Here is a 24,017-nt window from a genome sequence, read left to right as displayed (position 1 = left end):
CACCTGTCTCTACCTGCTTACACCTGAAACTTCCATATTCTTTCTCCGGAAAATGTAAATGGGATCCCTTGCCCTGGACTCCATCAAAATAAATTTGTATTTAAAGTGAAAACTAAAATACAAATTTGTCCTTATATATGAGGCAGGCTCATACTAAAACATTCTTATCAATAAAAGTTTGTGTGGATTTTTATCTTCCATTCAAACCATGCTCACATGTGTTTGGCTCACATGTCACCTCCTCTCCCCAGGAGTCTGCTCAGTGCAGACTTTCCTGCTGCCATCTCCCTCTTAACCATCAGGATTAATTTTTTAAGTTACCCTGAAGGGAACACCCCCCATACATCACAGCATCCACCACACTGTGTCAGATGATGGGACAGGTCAGGGAAGATACACTATTTCCTTTGTGTCCCTGGTTCTTGGCACAGAGGCTCAGATGCAACAAGTGCTTTCTCAATGAAGGTTTTCAAAAGAAAAGGAATAATCTTAAAGTGAAGATTGGTAAATGTGAGCTTAGTGACAATACAGTCACATAAGTTGGTAATTGATTGAAATGTCATTCTCACAAATGGCTGATTAATGAATGGACTTGAGTTGGCCAGTGGAGAAGTCTGTGTGATGGCTTGTGATCTAGGAGGGCAGCCAGACTGGCTCTACTGTTCCTTCTGCCGCATATTTTTGCTTCCTCCTCTTATTTGCTGGTGTCTCCCAATATCACTGCCATGCTCTAATCTCCCAGGCTAAGTACTCAAATTGGTTTTGGCTATTCATCCTTCCTAACTTCCACCTTGATTCTTACTTTTTCTCCTTTCTTTTCCCTCTTATTCTATCTCTCTCTGTCCTCATACTCCAGCCCTTAGTCTTTGCAGGTGGCCCCTACATGGTCTTCATGGTGTTTTATTCACTAGTGACTCCAAGTACCTAGAATAGTGTCTGTTCAATGAACAACTGTTGAAATACTGATTTCCTTATATCTGAGCTTCACTTTTTCAAATCATCTTGCAGACTGATCTTTATAAAAATCACATTTTCATTACAAAACTGCCCTATTCAAAACATTTCAGCAGTTCCTCTGTATTTCTAGGCCACATCCAATCGAGTTAGTCTAGCATTTGGACTTTCACAGACTGGGCATCAGTAGAACTTTCTAGCATTATTTTCTGACATTGACTTTCATAATCTTCTATTCCTGTTCAACTTGTTTATTCATTTTTCATTAAAATGTCTTTCAATTCATGCCTCCATTGAAAGGCTTTTCTCTCTGTTTGAAGCTCATCTCTTTGGAGGAAAAAAAGCAGAAGTTATAAAAGAAAAGAAAGATATCTTTGACCATATAAGAAATTAAAAGTTTCTATATGATAAAAGGAGTCACATCAATATATAGAGTTTGTAAACAAATATATGACAGACAAGGAAAAAATCAAACACTAAGACATCAAAAATGATTAATATTCTTAACATGCAAAAAGCTTTTGTAAAAAGACAATAAGTGAAATAAAAAGGTGATCTAAAAATATAAATAATAAATAATAGATGAACAATGCCCATACTCACTACTCATCAGAAAAATAGTATATATGGAAATGTCTATATCATATTTTGCCATCAGACTTAGTAACAATTTAAAAAGACTACAGCATTCAAAGATGCCATAGATGCAGAAAGTACTCACTCATTGCTTCTGGCAACATGAATTGCTACAGTGTTTCTGGAAGCTAGTCTGTCAATAAGGATTAAAATAAAGAATCCACATCTTCCATTTTACCTTAGGGAATCTATTTCATGGGAATAACTTTAAGAACTAACATATAGGGACACCTGGGTGGCTCAGTGGTTGAGCGTCTGCCTTCAGTTCAGGGTGTGATCCTGGAATCTCAGGATCAAGTCTCACATCGGGCTCCCTGCGGGGAGCCTGCTTCTTCCTCTGTGTATGTCTCTGCCTCTCTCTCTGTGTCTCTCATGAATAAATAAATAAAATCTTTAAAAAAAAGGACTAACAGATATATGTGTGTGCATATTTATATATATGAGAATGTTTGTAGTAGCAAAAACAAAAACCACAATCTGAAAGTGTATCATCATGAAACTGATGAAAAATAATGTGTTTAGAAAGACCTCTGAAGAAGACGTGATCTCCATGTCATTTTATATAAAGAAAGTCTCTTGGAGAGTCATATGCATATGATACTATTTAGAAGAAAGAATAAACAGAAAAATATAGAGCAATGTGTTAATACCAAGCTATTAATGATGGTTACATGGGATAAGTGGGTGTGGAAAGGGAAGAGTCTCAGTAAAATGTGAGATCATTAGCATTTTCTTTACACATCTTTATTCAGCACATATTTTCACATGCTATATTTTTTAATTAGTTTTTTATTTAAATTAAATTTATTTAACAAATATTGTATTGTTAGTCAGGGGTAGAATTTAGTGATTCATCACTTGCATGTAACACCCAGTGCTCATTCCATCTCATGCCCTCCTTAATGCCCATCACCCAGAAACTCATTCCATTCCCTGCCTCCTCCCCTCCAGCAACCCTCAGTTTGTTTCCTAGAGTTTGACATCTCTTATGGTTTGCCTCCCTTTCTGTTTGCATTTTATTTTCTTTTTCCTTCCCTTCCCCTATGTTCATCTGTTTTGTTTCTTAAATTCCACATGAGTGAAATCATATGGTATTTTTCTTTCTCTGACTTATTTTGCTTAGTGTAGTACATATGCTATATGTTTAAACAATCATGAAATACTCTTACAATTTGAAAAATATATCATAAATAATGTAAAGAAACTGTGGAGCTTCTCTCCCTTTGTAAATTTTACCAATTAGCCTTGTCTCAAATTCTAAATTCTCTGAATTTATTGATAGAATTATTTCCTTGGTAATTCACCATCTGGTTCCTTGTTACTACTCTCTAATTGCTGCCTTGGAGTATTATTTTAAAATGCACTGTTATTTAACTTTTTGTATTAATGTCAACTACTTAATTATAGTGTAAGTTTCTTGTTTTGAGGGCAAATATTTTACACTTTGTTCTCAAGAGCTACTCAAAACTTCACAATTTGCTCACTCACTCATTCATTCCTTGAACAAATATTTATTGAGTCTCTACTAGCTACAAAGTCCTCTGTTCAGTCCTGGGCATACAGCACTGTCTCAGACCAGACATGATCTAAACCTAAAAGTTTGGTAGGAAGGAGACACCAAACAAGGTCTTATAAATGTTATGAGCATTATGAATAGGAAATTGTCATGTGTGTGGTTGGCATCTAATAAGGTGGGATTTTTGAAAAGATCAATGCTCTTTTTCCTTCTCCCTGGTGAGGAGATTTGGCTTTTATTCATCTATACTGCTCTTTCCTCAAATGACAAGATAATGTACCAAATAAGGAAATAGAATAGAAAATTTTTTCCTCTCTAAATATGCTAAACAAGGCAAGGAAATACAATAGGTAAAGACATCTATTGTGATTAATTTATCTAATAATAATATCAATGATACTAATAAAACAACTATGTTTAGTGGGTGCTTCCTATGATCCAGTCCAGGTTGTTGATGTGTATGACCATGACGTCAACCAATCCCTTTATTGTGCTCCATCAATTTCAGAGATCCATAAACTTTACTCCCCTTGCAGCTACTTTTTGAATAACCTAGCAAAGAAAAGTGGATTTCAAGGATCCTGCAGTGTTTCCTACTTGAATTACAAAGACCTCCTCTTTGCAGGTTTATTTGGTTTAAGAATTACTACATGGAACCTGTAAGTCTTTTGTTGTCATTCCATGTCTGAGCAACAGGGAGGAAAAAAAAAAACTAACATTGTACTTAATGAAAAATACAATATTAAGATTTGTTGGGCAGGTTTTCTTCCTCCTGCACATATCACTCATTATTAAAATGCATTCACAGCCAAGTCAGTAGTAACAAATGCAAAGAGGAACTCCATCCATCTAGGAAGAAGTGGCGTGCTTCTGCAATATAATGCAATTGTTAAGAGCAGAAGATCTGGGATCTGAGGGCTTAGTTCAAGTCCAAGCTCCATTGAGACCTCACTGGCAACCCCCTTAAATTCCATAAGTCGAAGTCCCCTATTAGTACATCAGAGTAGTGAAATATCTCCCTTACAGTGTTGTTGAGAGAAGTAAATGTGATAATGCATATGAAACGTCAAATGGTGCCTGGAATGCCGTGAGCGCTTGTGAAATTTGTGTTATAACAATTATCATCCAACAGCCACCCAGAATTTCTAGGCACTAGAAATTAGAGGGATAAAGAAGAGGCCAAGGGCAGACAATACCCCTTTTAGCACATACCATGGCTGTGCAGATTTGCAACTCCCTGGCCAATGTGTATTTTTGCTTCCAGAGATTTGTGCCTCTGGCATTAAAACGTTTACAACACTCTGTAGATGTAACACACAATATTCTGTCTAAAATTCCTTTCAGTACAAAGTGGGGCAGAAACTAATGTAAAGAAAACGAATAGCATTATAAGTAATAACTATGATTATATTCCAACATCCCAATCCATGGACATCCCACCTATCTGTGAGAATAGCAGAGTCGTCCCTGATGAGTCCACTAAATGAGACAAGTTATAAAAACCATGAGTCAAGACAAATAGTGTTATTTGTTTTTGTAGAGAAGAAATGCCTAAAAAATATTTACGGTATCTATTTTCAACTGCCTGCTGGACTTTTCCATCTGGATGTCCAGAGGCGGTTCAAACTGTTCAGAACTCATTGTAATCTGCCAATTTTACTTCTGAAATCTTTCTCTAATCCCACCCCTTTCTCCCTACCCCAACAACACTAATTCATCTCCTGTTTTTAGTTCATGATCCACCAGGAGCTTCTCACATCCTTTCAGTCCTCTAGCCTATCTTCAACTCAGCCAAGAGATTTGTCTACTTGAAAAAAAGTCTAAGTTGCTTCATTCTCCTACTCAGACTTCCATTGGCTCTTCTGGTTTATAATTTGGCTAGTCAGACCTGATACAATCTTACAACCTCTACAGGATGCTTATGAAAACTGAAAAAAAGAAAAAAAGAAGAAAGAAAATCCACAGTATAAGGAATATTAGATTAACAAAGTGTAATGAGTTTCCATTTACAATGAAGCCATTGGCTAGAATAGGGAAAACATTCTATGCTCTATGTTCTTAAAAAATTGATTCTATTTACCTAAAAGGAGGCAGAATAACACTCAGTTTTTCCTCCACCGGACACCCGTGTTTCAACAGTAGGTCTCTATGATTAGAAAGTGATGTCAATCATTTTGTTGCATTAGTGATGCATTTTGACATGGCACAGTACTGTGCCCTAACCTCCCACACCCGCATGTATTTCTAATTCCAAAAAGTAAGATAGGAAGGAATGCAGGAAAACAGGCAGTAAAATAATAGATTTGGGGGAGACTCAGTTCTCAATGGGAAAGCCTTGTAGGCAGGTGCAGGAATACCTTGGCATCAGTGAATGCTGAGCATTTTAATTTTGCATACTCTCATCTGTGCAGAGTTAAAATGTTAGAGCATCAGGAAGAGAGAGCAGGAGAGAGTTCCACATTAGCATGGTTGGGTCATCTTAGAATAATACTACCATTGCATTGCCTCCCATCAGGGTCCTCTAAGTTAGGAAAGAAGGCCATATCCCTTGCTTTTGTATGCTCCATATGAGCATTATTTCAGTGTATTTGGTTTGTGTCTATGGGCCACTAGTGACGTTGCCGCAGGATCACTGGTGGCATGGTCTAGCTTTGCTCTTCAAGTGCTAGGATAAATCCATTCTAGATACTTTCCTTTGTAATATATCCAAGTCCCTCCATCTCTTTGGGGACTTTGACTTTGGTCTGCAGCATATTGTCACACTTGTATCACTCCATCTCCCAAGTTCCTGTTGGACTAAGGGGCTATTTGGTCACTCAGCATGTAGTATGAAGCGGGTGGGGGGGCGGGGGGTCCAAAATTCTCTTCTAGATTTTTGTTTATCTCAAGCAAGGTAGAACACCAACATTTAAACTATTTTTGACTGCACTCAATACTATAATGTCTCGCATATACACTCATCCCTGGCTGATGTCAAATAAATGACCCTCAGAAGGGTTACAGGCAAGAGTAGTGTGCTTTAGTTCCTTTACTTTATTATTTATTTACTTATTTATCTCCCTTTTTAAAATGGGAATAATGATTCCTATAGTATGTCAAAGGAGCTAAAGAAAAATAACTGAGGGATCCCTGGGTGGCGCAGCGGTTTGGCGCCTGCCTTTGGCCCAGGGCGCGATCCTGGAGACCCAGGATCGAATCCCACGTCGGGCTCCCGGTGCATGGAGCCTGCTTCTCCCTCTGCCTGTGTCTCTGCCTCTCTCTCTCTCTCTGTGACTGTCATAAATAAATAAATAAAAATATTAAAAAAATAAAAATAAATAAAAAAATTAAAAAAAAGAAAAATAACTGATAAACCCTTTGTAAATTCTAAAGACTCCTATAATTTAACAGATACAAGTATTGTCAAGTGGCCACAAGAGACCTGAAATGATGGTCTAGAATTTTTAAATCAAGAACAATCACAATAAATAATTTGAAAACAATTAAATTATTCAGATACTACTTCAATTGAGTCTCTGAGTGTCAGTTTTTTACTATGCATATTTATAATTACAATTTATAAAAGATCAGAGAATGCTCTAGAATATAATTTAAAGAATTTTGTAAAAAAAAAGAATTTTGTAAAATTATAGAATATTGCAGATCAAATATGTGGTAAAAAAACCAGACAGACTGGTTATGGATTGCAATATTCAGAAAAGATGAAAAAGGCCAAATAACACCATTTCTAACAGAAGTAGAATTTCATGAATAAAAAACATGAGACTTAAATGGTGTCTGGCCTACACATATGATCGATGACCCAAGGCCAACAAAACTGCCTTTCCGGGGCACAGGAAAATATTCCTTACAGGAAGAAAAAAAGACCAAAAAGCAGAGAAAACATTCTTTCTCTTGAGCTTTGCTAATCCATGGTTTTTGAATACTTAAAGGGTCCTTGGCAATATGTCAAGGACAATACCAAGTGCTTTGTATGGTTTAACTCATTTCTTCTCACCATGGCCCTATGAAGTAGTCACACCTATCCCATCTTTTCTTACTGAAAAGAAAACTAAAGTTCGGTTTTGTGGGTTTTAACTCATTTAACTCATACCCCATTACATCCCTGGGGTTATTTATACTGTTATTATTCCTATTTAATTGATACAGAACATCAGGCTCAGTTGGAGAACAAGGGAAAGAAGGCAACAGGAGGGAAGAGAAAGAGGAGGCTCAGGTTTGTGAACTACTGATAAAAGTTGACTTCACAGTGGGATCACAATAGGCAGGAAATTGCATCAAAGAGCAGAAGGTGGTGGGTATATCCCTGATGGATTTCTACTTGAGGAGCCAACTTTACAGTCTGTGAGCATTTCATTATGCATGTGGGAAAAGAGGGAGCTTATAGTAACGGAAAATGGAAGCTGGGGATCCCTGGGTGGCTCAGAGGTTTAGCACCTGCCTTCGGCCCAGGGCATGTCCTGGAGTCCCGGGATCGAGTCCCATGTCGGGCTCCCTGCATGGAGTCTGCTTCTTCCATCTGCCTGTTTCTCTGCCTCTCTCTCTGTGTCTCTCATGAATAAATAAAATATTAAAAAAAAAAATGGAAGCTAATGGGAAAAATGAGGAGACCTAAGTCATATGCTACACATGTTTAATTTTCAAATTAAGCATTATCTCCATTTAAAAAATGAAGACACTAAGGCTTAAGGTCGCATGAACAGGTAAGTGGCAGAGCTCAAATTCAAAGTCCATGATCTTTGCCAGCATGCAAGTACTTACTACTATGGCCCTAGTGGTGACTGATGGATAGGCAAGTTATTGTGCAAGGGAATTGAGTAAAGGAGTGGCTTGGGTAAAGAATACATCCTTATTAAAATGAAACAAGCTAATATTTTTTATCATTATCATTCAGTACCCCCTGACTCATCTTTGCTCACACTTTGATTGACTGGAGTTTTACTCTTCCCTTTCTGGTCTAACCTTGAGATGCTTTCTTGGCATCTACCCAAAGGAAAAAGGAAAAGAAAAATGGTCCAGAGCACCCTGGTCAAGCCACTTAAATTTTTGGTCTGTCTTTATGCATAAAATACATATTAAAACTCTCAATGAAAGAAGGTAGTGAATTAATACAGTTAATATAAAGGTCTTGGGAAAATACCTACTTGCTTAACCTCTCTGATAAAGCTGCCAGAAAGAAATTAGCAACTTAATTTATATCAAGGTGACCGAGCTAAAACAATTCTGTACCATGTTTATACATTGACCTCACAGAACTCCTTTTCTAATGTTAATTTATAAAATTAAATGAAGAATAATTTCATGCTTAATGAGAATGATAAAACATGAGGATGATGATTTAAATGGCAGAATGGAACAATGACTGGCCTGGCGATTGGAATCTGAGTTCCAGTTCTAGCCCTGCCACCAGTTAATCACTGTGTGACCTAAACGAGTTATTTTACCTCTCTGGGCTTCAGCTTTAACAAATGTAAAAACATCTAGTATTAAACCAAATTATCTCTGATAGTTACATTATGGGTAGTAAGACTTACAATTTGGCTGTGAAAATGATCCAGACATTCCCTGGCATATCTGGCCATCTGTTTGGGAAAGTCAGGAGAAGGCTTGTTTGCACTGGAGGCTGAGAAGTTACCTGGAAATAACTCAAGTTGTGCCAGTTGCTAGGATCCAGAGACTGACGGGGTATCAGATAGGGCCCTACCATGCAAATGACATTTGAGCTAAAATGTAAATGAGGAGAAGGAATGATCCTTGGGGAGATCTGTCCTGGGGTAAGTTTGAGCCAGACAGAAGAAACATCAAGGACAAAGATATTGGGCTAACAATGAGAGACAAAGCAAGAATGCCTGAATCAGACTACAAGTGGAAAAGCAGTTTGATGTAGGAGAAGTAGAGAGAAGCCAGATGGATTACAAAAAAGCTTTTAGGCCACACACACAAAAGTCATTGGGGGGAAATAGCTCCTAAATAAAGAAGCTAATGGAATCCAACATAAGCAATAAGGCAAAATATCTTTAATTTCCAAACAAACTAATGAAGTAATGGAGTTGATTATCAAAAAGGAGGGATATCATTACTTTCAGCATATTTTAATATCCAGTACAATGTTGAGCTGTAAGGTTGCATGAACATTATGTTCTTAGGCATCGTTGCATCCATTTCTTATCACAAAGGGGTCAGTAGACTATATTTTCAAACTTGATTCTGATAGAAACCAGCAGATGTCATGGAATGGTACTGGACCCGGAGCCAGGAGGCCAGGGCTAAAGTTAAAATTGTGTATCTGTTCTTTAAGTATGTGAGAGACCTTGACAGTTCTACTTGGCCTCGTTGAGATTGTTTCCTTATCTTTTAAGTTTAAAGTAATTGCTGTCACATAGGGCAATTGCGAAAATTAAACAAGATAATCTACTTGAAAATACTTTCGAAATTATGAACCATCACTCAAATATTTCTTATTATTTCTACATTTCTTTTGAACATTTCTTGTTAAAATTTCTTGCCACTGCTGTTTTCAAGTAAAACCACTAGAGGTCAGAATTTTACACGAATTGTTTAATAAAGAAACCAGGAAGGTGGGAAAGACATTTTCTACTAAACAGCATAAAATAATAAATTTAGGCATAGAAAGGAAAATAAAGATGGCTTTCAACAGAGAAGTTTTGATAATTGGAACATTACTTAACCCCAACATTGTTACTCAACAGACTTAGATAAACAAGGAGAAGAAGGGAAAATAAATAGAATTTAATTATCTATTTATGATGTCTACACTGCTTAAAGTATACATTTATTAGCTTATATTATTCTTAAAACAGTTCTCTAATGAAGCACTTTGCAAATAAAGGAACTAAACACAAATATATCTTATAGCATACTGGAGATCAAACAGATTGAATTCAATGTCTTTCTTCCCACCAATTTATGCTTGGGAAATAATGCAGTAAAAAATGGTGAGTCGATATTGGACAATATATTATATGACAGGTTAGCATTACTTGTTTTCCTCTTGCAACTCTAAATAGTTTATTTAGTTCCCAGCCTTCCAAATGCATTTAAAGAAAACGCCTTTTATTGTTTCTCAGAGTATCTAGAAGTTTCTGAGCACAGTACTGGTAACTATAGTATTGACGTGATTTGCTGTAGAGAAAAATGATAGACCAGCTTGCTTGTAGGAAAAATATATTGAACAGAAGCAATAATTCAGTCCTTTAAAATGTTTCCTTCGCCAACAAGCTTGTTTTTCTTTATTGTTAGTATTTGGTTTTTGCAGAAATAAATATGCAAATCTGCCTTGTTCAGAGGTAGGGAGGAGCTATTATGTTCAGGAATGAAATAGGGTAGACGGCTGTTTGTGTCTTGAGAGATGACAAAAACTAACTCTTTTTTTTCATTTGTAGGCACAGCATCTAGCATGGTGCAGTGCAGAGGGTGGCAGAGAGGCGGTGATGGAGATACACATGTTGCTCCATGCACATGAATATAGGCAATTTGCAAAGAAAAAACTGAGTCAACCGAGCCCTGAGTCCAACAGCTTGCAATCTAATATCCAGCTTGAAATGTAAACATGTTCTAGGATAAGTGCTTTAATTTGAAACCTTTAGCACCTAAGATGAGGCCTGAGATGTAGAAGGTATTCCATACATTACATTCCAGAATTGTAGAGTGTCTTTAATAAGGAGGGAACTTAGGAATGCCTGGGTGGCTCAGTGGTTGAGCATTGGCCTTTGGCTCGCACTCTGTGCCACCAAACCTGTGTCCAGTGCCCCTGTTTGGAATTGTGCAATGGCAACTCTACCATCATATGACCGAATGGCGGAAGTTGCTTAAAGTAGCATCTTTCAAATACTTGGTGGCTTTACAGATATGCATGGCCTTGATAACTCAGGCAGTTTCGTGGGTGTTCTTGAACCTGAAGATTTGAATTCCTTGATCTGCATGTGTTTGTTGGGCCGAGCAAGTAGGGAAGCATTTTTCAAAATGACCTTGGCCACATACAGGCACAGAATAAAACCCATTTTTAATGGTTTTCCTAGCTGGTTCTCCTCATGTCTGATCTGTCTCAGTTAACAAAGGATCAACGCAGCGGGCATTCAGGTTTTAACTGCCTTTTTCTGTGCACAAGTTCCCACTCTCAATTGAGTGTTTCCTTCTTTGAGCTAACTATGTATCTGTCCACAGAGGACCTACAACATCCTCCCTGATTTCAGTAAAATGGAGACAGTAGACTGATCTAAAGCCAGATACCAAGAATTTAGACTGGTTAATGGGAAAGGATCCAGTAGGGCAGAGACAAGGAGAAGTGGTAGCTAGGAATGACTGGGTGGCTCAGCAGTTGAGCGCCTGCCTTCGGCTCAGGGCATAATCCTGCATGGAGCCTGCTTCTCCCTCTGCCTGTGTCTCTGCCTCTCTTTGTGTGTCTCTTATGAATAAATAAATAACATCGTAAAAAAAATAAGAAGGGAACTTAGAATTCATTTTGATGCAAAGCCCTCAGGCTCTGGGGGAAGAAAAAATCATGCTAGGTCCTAGTTAGGAACGTAGTTCTGGAACCCCAGGGTTCTAGAGAACACAGGCTCAGGAAGAGTGAAGGATTTACATTGTTTGAAATCTTAGCAAGGTTTCTAGTGGGAAGGGGAACATTTTACATCAAGAAATTGGGACGCCTGGGTACCTCAGTGATTGAGTGTCTGCCTTTGGCTCAGGGCGTGATCCCAGTCCCAGGATCGAGTCCCACATTGGGCTCCCTGCGAGAAGCCTGCCCCTCTCCCTCTACCTGTGTCTCTGCCTCTCTCTCTCTCTCTCTGTGTCTCTCATGAATAAATAAATAAAATCTCAAAGAAAAAAAAAAAAGAAATGGGAATAGGAAGACCGTGACGAACAGGCTGCTAGTATCTAATAAAAATTAATTGCCCACTCTTCCCTCCTAAGTTTTTCTATTTATTGCTTATGGCACTAATATATGTTATTTAATGCATCTCTTATGCCTAAAATAATGCTTGGCACTTAATAGGTACTCGATATATTTTGGCCAAATTGGAATAAATAGAATTGTGGTACTGGAATGCATGATAATTTGGATGTTACTTTGACAAACTCTGTGCATTCTTCTAGCTTGAAAGCTGTAGTTCTCGGCAAGGAAAATTGTTTAACAGTATTATTTCCAAATGGACTCTCTCATTTGCAGGGACAAGGAAAACTTTAATTTTCAGCATTTTCCATGATACCCCAGGAATAACACAAAGTTATCTGTACATTATTGGAAAGTCCAATAATAGTTTTAAGTAAATACTTTTATTTCTAATCAAAACTTTCTTTTCTGAACATTTGCCCTTGCATTATTCATTTATTCACCCAAGAAATTATTTGGAAGCCCCAAGGTCTCATTGTTCCTCCCTGCATTTATTTTATGGTATCAAAGGTTAAAGCTTGGATTGCAATCTTAGGAGGAAATTAATTCACTGATTAAGAAAAATGCACTTTAAGCAATACACATTTAAATAACTGACAAGCATAAGACGATGTATTTCTGCTTTTTCTGAAAGACCCTTTTTTTCTACTTAAAATTTTAAGCAGCTGCAATTCTTCCACCCTATAGCCTGGAGAAACATAACATGAATTACTAATGCGGAAGCACCAATTTGCACTGCAGTGACCACTTTTAGAACAAAAGGGTCAGAACTGAAACCAGGAAAACAGCAGCATTTTTTATCAACCAGTTGCTTGAAGCACATTTAGACCTTGGCTCTACTTGAAAAAATTCTGCAATACTCTATCATCCTTCAGCTGAAGGCACTTGGGCCCAAAGACTCAACTTTCAATAAATAACTGTTCATTTATACACTACCTGCAACCTTGACAAAATTTCTCTTTTTCATGGGAAGCCCACTAATTTATGAAATATATGAGAGATTTAATTTTCTTGTTACTGAGCTTTTGCCTGGCAACTTTACCAAAATCAGTGTTGAGAAAAGCATTGGAATAAAATCAGCCCAAGAACAGAGATGGTCTTAAGGAAAGTATTCCTGAAAGGCTAAAGTCTCAGCTTATGTTTCCCTGGGACAGCAGGGAGAAGAGAATTTTCCCCTGCTCTGGGTGAGTTCTACACCCTCCCAGCATTCTCCTACCTAATAACATCAAGGAAGGTTTTTAAATAGATAACAGGCCATTGATTTTCCAAAATAGAAGGAAAGGACGCTAGGGAGAAAAGAACGTCATCGAGAGTTACAATAGGGTTGAAGGAGGAGAGAAGAGAGTTCACTTATCATTTATGAACATTTTGTTTCTTTCCTCACCTTTGGGTCCTGGTGCAATTGTGTGTGTGGCACAGACTTCAGTGGTAGGACGACTATCCATATCCAGACCTAGACTCTGAATTTGCAAAAGAAAGAGCACCAGAAGGATGAACTGGTTTCTTCGAAGTAGGGCTCCAAAGCCACTCATTGCTATGGTTCTTCAAAGGAGGATTGCCCAGGAGTACCAAATAAGTAGCTTTATTTTAAATAAAACTTCTGCTTCAAAGAAAAAAAGTAAAGTATCTGGAGCACACATTCCAAAAAGGGCTACATAGACAAGTAGGAAGCATATCCTAGGTTGTTTATTTTCTCAGTATTCCAAATGGACCATACATTGTCCAGACTGTTTATTTTCAAGTGACAACAGTTTACTGGAAATTATCGCTGAACTAAACACTCGAGAAGAAACAACCCAGAGAATGGAGAGGATAGAGATGATTTCTGCTCAGTACATGAGCTGACAATTTAATATCCCATATTGCATTTGTATGTTGAGTTCCAGAAAGATTGAGCCAGAGATTGCTTGAATTACCTGCATATTATAGATACACCATGCAGGGCTTTGAGCTCTTCATAAGGAAATTTCATTACCTGTTTGTGGCAGCTGAATGCTAGTGCTCCCATTGCTCTTCATGACCTTATTTCCTTCTCTTGTTACAAAGAATTGTCTTGGGATTAAATCCCAAAGGAAAGAACACCAGTTTTTCTGCAAAGCAATTGGCAATAGGTATCAAGAATATTAAAAAATGTCTATAGCCTTTGGTCTAGTGATTGCTTTTCTAGTACACTATTTTAAGAAAATATCTTGAAATGTGGACAAAGTTTTATTTAAGAAAATATGGTAAAAAGAGGAAGGGACATCAATCACCTAACAATGCATTGGGATTGGCAAATCATAGTAAATACAAACATATGAGAGAGTATGACATGACCATTTTATTAAAATGATGTTTGTAGCAAGTTTTTGATAAAATGGGGGGAAGAAGCTTATGTTTTTATGTTTCTTAAAAAGCAGGATAGATATAGATAATAGAGATGCAGATATAGACATATATACAGGAATAGAAATAGAGATCATTCTTCCTTTCTCTATCTTCTATCTATCATCTGTCATCTCTCTTTCTTCATCCATCCATCCATCCATCCATCCATCCATCCATCCATCCACCTATCTATTCCATCAACCCATGACCTGTATGAATAGCCTAGGTTTAGTAGGATATTAAAAAACTAGAACTAGAATCACATATAATAAAAGATGCCTTACCTTCTCTACTCTTGAGAGGCATGTTAACTAAGAGTTAGGCTAGAAGGGGTTTTAGATCTACTTTCCTTGAAATTGGAAAAGAAGGACCTTATATATCCTCATAAGGGCTAATGAAGAATTATTTCTAAGAGATGTCATTATAAGTAATCATCAATCTAAGAAATACAGGTGTATTAGTTTCCTAGGGCTGCTGTAACAAAGTGCCAAAAACTGAATGGCTTAAATAACAAAAATTTATTGTCTCATAGTTCTGGAGGCTGGAAAAAGTGTTGGCAAAACTATGCTTGTTTTGAAGACACCAGGAAAGGATCTATTCCAGGCCCCTATCCTACCAATTTCTGGTATTTGTTTGGCTTGTGACAGCACAGTTCCAGTCTTCATGTGACATTCTCCCTGTGTGCATCTGTGTGTGTCTCTCTGTGTTAAATATTTCCCTTTTTATAAGCATACCATTCATAATGGATTAGCGCCCCTCCCCCTCAGTGATCTCATTTTAACTTGATTATCTCTTAACAATCTATCTCTAACTACAGTTAAATTATGAGGTACTGAGAGTTAGGATTTCAACATATGAATTTTCTTTTGTCTGAGAGGACACAATTCAACCCATAACAGGCTATTAGTATAATGTAACTGGATATTTTTATTAGCAATACAGAGAGAGGGAGGAAAAAGAACTGTCATTAATTGAATAGTCATTATGTGTAAAATAGGGTTGATCTTTTAAGTGCATCTTGTTTAAGCCTTAAAATAACCTGGTGGAATGGATAGTAACTCCCCCATTTTGCAGACAAAGTACTTGAGGCTCAGAAAAATTTAGCAAATTGTTTGAGATCATTGTGAAGGTTAAATTTATGTGTCAATTTGACCAGATTAGGAGGTACCCAAATATTTGCCAAAACATTATTTGTGGGCATGTTTATGAGAGTGTTTCCAGACAAGATTAGCATTTGAATCTGAAGACTGTGTAAAGCAGATTTTGCTCCTCAATTTAGGTTGGCCTCATCCAAATCATTGAGAGTCTTACTATAACAAAAAGGTAGAAGAAGGAAGAATTTCCTCTCTGCCTCATTGGTGGAGCTGAGATTTTGGCTTTCTCCTGAACGTAGACTGGGGAGCTTACAGCATCATTTCCCTGGTTCTTGGGCTTTTGGACCTGGACCGAACTTAGCACCATTATTTTCCTGATTCTCAGGCCTTGAGGCTTGGACCAAAATTATGCCACCAGTTTTTCTGGGCCTCCAGCTTGCAGATGGCAGATTATGGGATTTCTCAGCCTCCATAATCATGTGAGTCAATTTCTTCTAACAGATCATTCTCTCTTTTGATATAGATATATGTATATATTGATATATGCAGATATAGATATTGATATAAATATTTCTTGATGGTTCTATTTCCCTGGAGAATCCTGATTAAAAGTCACCAATTGAAAAAGGAACAAAAAATTCAAATATAAATTATTTCCCAAAATTCCTGCTTTAAAATGCTATTTACCTTCCATAAAGGTGGATAGGCTCAAGGTTTGAAGATGCATTAATTTTCACACATTCTTAAAACATCAAAATGATTGCATATGCCATATCAACAGTGATAGGAAAATAGTGGGAATCCATAGAATGGTGTGAGAAACTCAAATTCCATATCTATCATAACCAGATAAATGATATAGAGCAAATCACTCAACTTCAAATGCCATAAGGCATATAAAGTGAGTTTAGACCTGATATTTAATGTACTTTCTGAATTCTAAGATTCTTTGAAGTTCTAGATGTTCTTTAAGTTGTTTAGATTAACCTAATTTATTTTGTTTCTTTCATTTCTTTGTCAAGAGTTCCCTGACACATAGTGAAATACATTCATTACATTTATATGTAGAAATCCTTGGTTACAGTTTGAAGCAAATAATAGTCCTTAGTATTTTTCCTTGGGGTATCCTATGCCTATTATTTCTAACTCTCTCTCTCTCTCTCTCTCTCTTTCCCTCTCCCTCCCCCTCTCTCTCCTTTTTTTTTTTTTTTTTCCAGTTCAACAAAGCATAGAGACTTCCAGGGAAGACAGCAGAGTAGGAGGACCTTAAGCTCACTTGTCCAAAGATACACCTAGAAAACACCAACATCAGTGAAAATAACCCAGAAAATGACCCAAAGACTAGCAGAACAGACTCTTTCCAGCTAAATGTAAATATAGAACTTAAAGTAATAATCATAAGATACTCAGTGGACTTGAGGAAAATATGGAGGACTTCAGTGAGACCCTTAACAAACAGAAAAGGTGAAGAACCAATCAGAAGTGAAGAACACAATAACTAAAATTAAAAATACACTAGATGGAATAAATAGCAGACTAGAGGAAGCCAAAGAACAGATAAGCAACCTGGAGGACAGAGTAATGGAAAGCAATCAAGCAAAACAAGAGAGAGTAAAAATAATAATAATAAATGAAAATAGACTTAGGGAATTCAACAATACCATGAATTATAATAACATTCACACTATAGGGATCCCAGAAGAAGAGAGAGAAGACGGCAAAGAAAATTTATTTGAAAAAATAATAGCTGAAAACTTCCTGAATCTGAGGAAGGAAATAGAAACCCAGATCCAAGAGGCACAGAGAGCCTCCAACAAAATCACCCCAAGGAGACACACAATAATTAAAAATGGCAAAAAGTAGTGATAAAGAGAATTTTAAAAGTCAAAAGAGAAAAGAAAATTACATACAAGGGATACACTAGAAGGATATCAGCTGATTTTTCAGCAGAAATTTCACAGGCCGGAAGAGAGCAGCATGATATATTCAAAGTACTGCAAGAAAAAAAGCCTGCTACCAAGAATACTCTACTCAGTAAGGCTATCATTCAGAATAGAGTGATAAAGAGTTTCAAAGATAAATAAAAGTTAAAGGAATTCATGACCACTAAACCAGCCCCATGAGGAATGTTAAAGGGAAAGAGTGGAAAAGAGTGGAAAAGACCATACGCAAGAGTAAGGAAAGTAGTAAACACAAAAGCAGTACAATTAAGTGTATCTATAAAAATCAGACAAAGGATTCACAAAATAAAAGGATGTAAAGTAAGACACCATATACCTAAAATGTGGGGGCTGGAAGAGGGGTAAAGAAAGGGTTTAAATTTAAGCCATCAGGGTACCTGGGTGGCTCTGTGATTGAGCATCTGCTTTTGGGTCAGGGAGTGGTTCAGGGATCATGTCCCACATCAAGCTCCCTGTGAGGAGCCTTCTTCTCCCTCTGCCTAGTCTCTGCCTCTCTCTCTCTCTCTCTGTCTCTCTCTCTCTCTGTGTCTCTCATGAATAAATAAATAAAAATCTTTAAAAAAAATAAGTAAATAAACTTAAGCCACCATCAACAATGGTATATATAAACAACAATATGTATATATATCATATATATAATGGTGTATCTATATATATATATATATATATCAACAATATATGCTACTATCTATAAGATATTGTATGCAAATCTAATGGTAAACACAAATCAAAACCCATAATACATATGCTAAAAAAAATAAAGAAAAAGGAATCTAAGTATATCACTAAAGAAAACCAGCAAACCATGAGAGAAAGAAACAGAGAACTACAAGAACAATCATAAAACAAGTAACGAAATGGCAATAAGTACCTATCTATCAATAATTACTTTGAATGTAAATGGACTAAATCAAAAGACAGGATGATAACATGGATCAAAGAAATAAGCTTTATCTACATGCTGTCTGCAAGAGACATACACATACAGATTGAAAGTGAAGGGATGGAAAAGCATTTATCATACAAATGGAAGTGAAAAGAAGGCTGAGGTAGCAATACCTTTATCAGACAAAATAGACCTTAAAACGGAGACTGTAACAAGAGACAAGGACATTACATAATCATAAAGGGAACAATGCAACAAGAAGATACAACAATTGTAAATATTTGCACATCCAACACAGGAGAACCCAAAGAAATAAAGCAGCTAATAACAGTCATAAAGGAAGTAACTGATAGTAATGCAATAACAGTAGAACATTGTAACACTCCATTTACATCAATGTATAGATCATCCAAACAGAAAATTAACAAGAAATAATGGCTTTGAATAACATATTGGACCAGATAGATCTAAAAGATATATTCAGAATATTCCATCCTAAAATAACAGAGTACATATTTCTTTCAAGTGCACATAGAACATTCTCCAGAATAGATCACATATTAGGCCACAAAACAAGTTTCAACAAGAAACATACCAGGCATCTTTTCCAACCACAATGGTATGAAACTAGTAATAGCCACACAAAAAAATCTGGAAAGAATGGAAATACATGGAGGTTAAATAGCATGCTCATAACCAACAGATGGGTCAACCAAGAAATGAGAGAGATCATCCAAAAATATACAGAAACTAATGAAAAGAAAAACACAATGGTCCAAAATCTGTGGGGTGCAGCAAAAGCTGTTCCAAGAGAGAAGTTTATAACAATACAGACCTACCTCCAGAAGCAATAAAAATCTCAAATAAACAAATTAACCTTTCACTTAAAGGAGCTAGAAAAAGAAGAACAGTAAGAAAGGAAATAATAAGGATTAGAGAAGAAATAAATGACCTAGAAACTTGAAAACTAAAACCTAAAAAAAAACAACAAAGAACAGATCAATGAAACCAAGAGTTGGTACTTTGAAAAGATCAACAAATTGATAAATCTTCAACTAGAGTCATCAAAAAAAGAGAGGAAAATCAGAAATGAAAGAGGAGATCTAACAACTAACACCACAATTTATAATACAAGTTATAAGAGAGTACTATGAAAAAATTATATGTTGACAGACTGGACTAGAAGAAATGGATAATTCTTGGAAACATATAACCTCCCAAAACTGAATCAGAAAGAAATAGAAAATTTGAAGAGACTACCAGCAGTGCAATTGAACCAGTACTCAAAAAACTCCCACCAAAGTCCCGAACTATATGACGTCATAGGTGTAGTCTGTTAAATAATTAAAGAATTAATATCGCTTCTTCTCAAACTATTGCAGAAAATTGAAGAGGAAAGAAAACTTCCAAACTCATTCTATGATGCCAGCATTACCCTGATACCAAAACCAGATAAAGATACTACAAAAAAAGAGAACTACAAGCCAATATCTATGAGGAACATGGATGCAAAAATCCTCCACAAAATAGTAGCAAACCAAATCCAACAATGCATTAAAAAAAAATCATTCACTATGATCAGGTGGGATTTATTTCTGGGATGCAAAGGTGGTTCAATGTTTGCAAATCAATCAATGTGATACATTACATCAACAAGAGAAAGGATGAAAACCATATGATTATTTCAATAGATGCAAAGAAAACATTTGACAAATTATAACATCTATTCATGATTAAAAGCCCTCAAGTTGAAAAGATATATTTCAACATAGTAAAAGTCATATATGAAAAACCCACAGATAGCATATTCAATGGTGAAAAACAGAGAGCTTTCCCTCTAAGATCAGGAACAAAGATGTCCACTCTCACAAATTTCATTTAACATGATACTGGAAGTTCTAGCCACAGCAATCAGGCAACAAAAAGAAATAAAAGGCATCCAAATTAATAAGAAAAAAGTAAAACTTTCACTATTTGAAGATGACATGATATTATATGTTAAAAACCCTAAAGAGTCCACCAAAAACTACTGGAAATGATAAATGACTTCAGTAAAGTTACAGGATACAAAGTCAATATACAGAAATTTATTTTCTTTCTACGCACTAATAATGAAGCAGTAGAAACACAAATTAAGAAAATAATCCCATTTACAACTGCACCGAAAATGATCAAATAGGAATAGACTTAACCAAGGTAGTAAAATACCTGTGCTCTGAAAACTATAAAACACTGATGAAAGAAATTGAAGACGACACAAATGGAAATATTTTCCATGCTTATGGATTGGAAAAACAAATATTGTTTAAATTTCCATACTACCCAAAGCAATCTACAGATTTAATGCAGTCCCTATCAAAATACAAACATTTGCAACAACATGGATCGATCTAGAAGATATAACGCTACTTGAAAATAAGTCAGAGAAAGACAAATACATTATAATTTCACTCATATGTGTAATTTAAGAAATAAATAAGCAAATGGGAAAAAAAGAGAGGCAAAACAAGAAACAGACTCTTAACCATAGATGACAAACTGAGAAGAAAAGGGGGGATGGATTAAATAGGTGATGGCAATTGAAGAGTGCACTTGCTGTGATGAGCACCAGGTGATGTACGGAAGTGTTGAACTTGTACACTAAAACTAATCTTGCATTGAATGTTAGCTAACTGGAATTTAAATAAAAACTTTTAAAAATGCATATAAATATCTTTCTGTATAAATGAATAGACTATTATACCAGAATTTAAATTACTGCAGATTATTCATCACATATTTTGTATGTAAAATACTACTTATTCTATTGTTGGAAATTTAACATTTCTAATATTATTAATACAAATAGCACTGTAAGGAACATCTTTAAAGATTTTATTTATTATTTTAGAGAGAAAGAGTGTGAATGTGTGAGTGGGAGGAAAAGGGACAAAGGGAGAGGAAATTTCAAGCAGACTCTTGAGATTAAGTGAGGTTCAATCTCAGGACCCTGAGATAATGACCTGAGGTGAAATCAAGAGAGATGCTTAACCAACTGATCCACCCAGGCACCCCATAGAGTGCAATCTATGTACCTATTCCTTCTGAACATTAAAGAAGACAAATGTATATAGCTTGGTAACTCACTGAATGTTGAGAGCAACATATAAGGATAAATTTTTTAAAAATGGGCAGCCTGGGTGGCTCAGTGGTTTAGCGCCGCCTTCAGCCCAGGGCCTGATCCTGGAGACTTGGGATCGAGTCCCACATCAGGCTCCCTGCATAGAGCCTACTTCTCCCACTGCCTGTGTCTCTGCCTCTCTCTCTCTCCCCCTGTGTCTTTCATGAATGAATAAATAAATAAAAATCTTTAAAAAAAAATAAAAATAATAACAATAAAAATAAAATAAAAAATAACTCCTATATTGTAGTCATATTCTGTTCTTTCTCTGGAAACTGGACTCCATGGTTGATTTCTTTCTTATCTAATTTAGAAATTATAGTTCCCTTTTTTCCTGACTGGTAAATATGGGGAGCTTATAACTAGGTGGAAATTCAAAGAAGAATGCTTCCATAAATCAGAGAGGACTGCTCTACTTTTAGCTAAGATTTACTAAGAAATGTGATCTTAAAAATCTCTTTTCAGCTATAATCTGGGTGACTGGAAAAACACTATTGCCACTAAGAAATCTTGGTTAAGAAAAGAACTAGTTTTGAGAAGACAATAATGAAGCTGGGTGAGTTTAAGGGTCAGGAAAATAACAGGATGGAGATAATAGGCAGGCAGTTTGGAATGCAGGTCTTGATGCTAAGAGAAAATCTAGAATTTGAGATTTCAGCTTTAGAGTCACAAGGTATGGAGATTATAGATGAAAGTAGAATGTTGAGTAAAAAAGTTCAAGAGTATAAATGTCAGAGTCTATATTCAGGGGCCAGAAAGAGAAGAAAAAGCTAACAAATAAATCAGAGAGGGAGCAAAATGTCATGGAAGCCTAAGGACAAGAAAGGTAAACATACAATTAATCACAATTAATGCATGGAAGGGTAAGATGAAGGTTGACAACAAGCCATGGGATTTAGGAGTCAATAATACATCAATAGAACCTTATAAATTAAATAGATCAGTCAGTGGAGAGATGTCATAAAGTTGAAAGGAAAGGAGTGACAGTCCCACGACCATTGGGAAAAGTCATCACAATAAAAACAATAATAGTAACAACACTTACTTTTATTGACTCAAGTTTCTCTTACTCTCTGCACCTATGAACGTAGTATTTTCTTCTCAAGGATTCTAAACGGTCTTTAAACAAGAGTGCAGTTAAAACTGAATGGCATGGCATGTGAGGCAATGGTAGACTAAGTTTCCAAAACTTGTTGATAGAAGAAATGAAAATAATGTAAAGAAAGTATAAACCAAACCCTATCTGTGAATCATTGAAGGGTGGTGTATGTGCATGAAAATCATGAGCCTGATGCCATTACTTAAGAACTGCGTACAGGTTCCCTGATAACTCAATACATATGGGGTGGAATAAATAAATACATATGGGGTCAGTTTTAAAATAGGACACATGATTGGATAAATGCAAGAAAGGGCTCAAATTATGGTAAGTGTATTCTTAATGTGTGGTAATACCTAACACCCTGAAAGATTTCTACTGAGACTTAAAACCATCCACTCTCAGTTATTTAGAAAATGAAGTCTTTGAGAACTACAAGTAACACTGCTTTTTCCTTTAATCCATGTTTTGGAAATAGACAATAAGCCAATCATGTTTTCAGCAAAATTGGAAGAAGTTAATGGTAATTCTAACAAGACAGAAATCAGTGACTGGCTTATGAAACTGTCTCTGTAATTCCACATTTTCCTGAATAAACGTTTTTGTCTTCCATTTCCCCGGACATTGAAATTTCAGGCTTGGTTTTGTGCTTGTCTAAATATGACATGCCACTAAAGTGAATAATATGTGATATTCCCCCCTGTTATTATTTTATCCATTTTTCACGGGCTGAATGGTGGGCCCTTAAAAGATATGTCCACATCCTGATCCCCAGAGCCAGTAAATGTGATCTTCTTTGGCAAAAGGGTCTTTTGCAGATATAAATAAGCTGAGGATCTCGAGATGAAATAATCTTGGATTATCTGGGTGACAGGAACAAGTATCCTTAGGAGACACCCAAAGGAGAGACACAGGGACAAAAGGAGAAGGCTCTGTGAAAGCAGAGGTAAAGTTACACAGCCGCAAGCTAAAGAACACCTGGGCCTGCCAGAAACTAGAAGGGACAAGGAAGGGTCCTCTTCTAGAGTCTTCAAAAGGAACTCGGCTCTCCTGCCACCTCAATTTCATACTTCTGGCCTTCAGAACTGTGTTAATAAATTTTTCTTGTTTTAAGCCACCACATTGTGGTAATTTGTTATAGCAACCCTGCAGAAAATTAATGCACCATTCTTGTGATATTCATCCACAGTTACTGAAAGGAATGACACATGAAAACATTTACTCAATGCCCGACAGAGACTGAGCAACATCTGCTCTTGTGCATTTTAATTATCATGCATCCAGCTTATATGATATCTGGAGGGAGATAAAATACAGGATATGAAACGAGCACATCCTAAGGCAGAAGTGATTTACTAGTTAAAATAGGATAGCAACAAAATGACAACCTTCTCTCCTGAAGGAATTTCCTGACAAATTGATAAACCTCA

General features: G+C 36.4%; 1 protein-coding gene across 2 annotated transcripts in view; it reads right to left on the bottom strand.

Annotated features, from left to right (window-relative positions):
* COLEC10 (collectin subfamily member 10) overlaps window positions 1-13,788 on the bottom strand; it is a 41,268-nt gene extending 27,480 nt beyond the window's left edge. Inside the window, exon 1 of one of the 2 annotated variants that reach the window (XM_077847049.1) lies at window positions 13,405-13,788. In XM_077847049.1, coding sequence (XP_077703175.1) covers window positions 13,405-13,552 — 148 coding nt within the window. In that variant the 5' untranslated portion in view covers window positions 13,553-13,788. The remainder of the gene's footprint in view (window positions 1-13,404) is intronic. The other variant, XM_077847048.1, reaches the window with a different exon arrangement.
* Between the last annotated feature and the right edge of the window lie 10,229 nt (window positions 13,789-24,017).

Source organism: Canis aureus, chromosome 14 (genome assembly GCF_053574225.1).
Source record: "Canis aureus isolate CA01 chromosome 14, VMU_Caureus_v.1.0, whole genome shotgun sequence".
Taxonomy (NCBI): domain Eukaryota; kingdom Metazoa; phylum Chordata; class Mammalia; order Carnivora; family Canidae; genus Canis; species Canis aureus.
The sequence above is the reverse complement of the archived record's forward strand: the minus strand, read 5'-3'. Positions and strand labels throughout refer to the sequence as shown.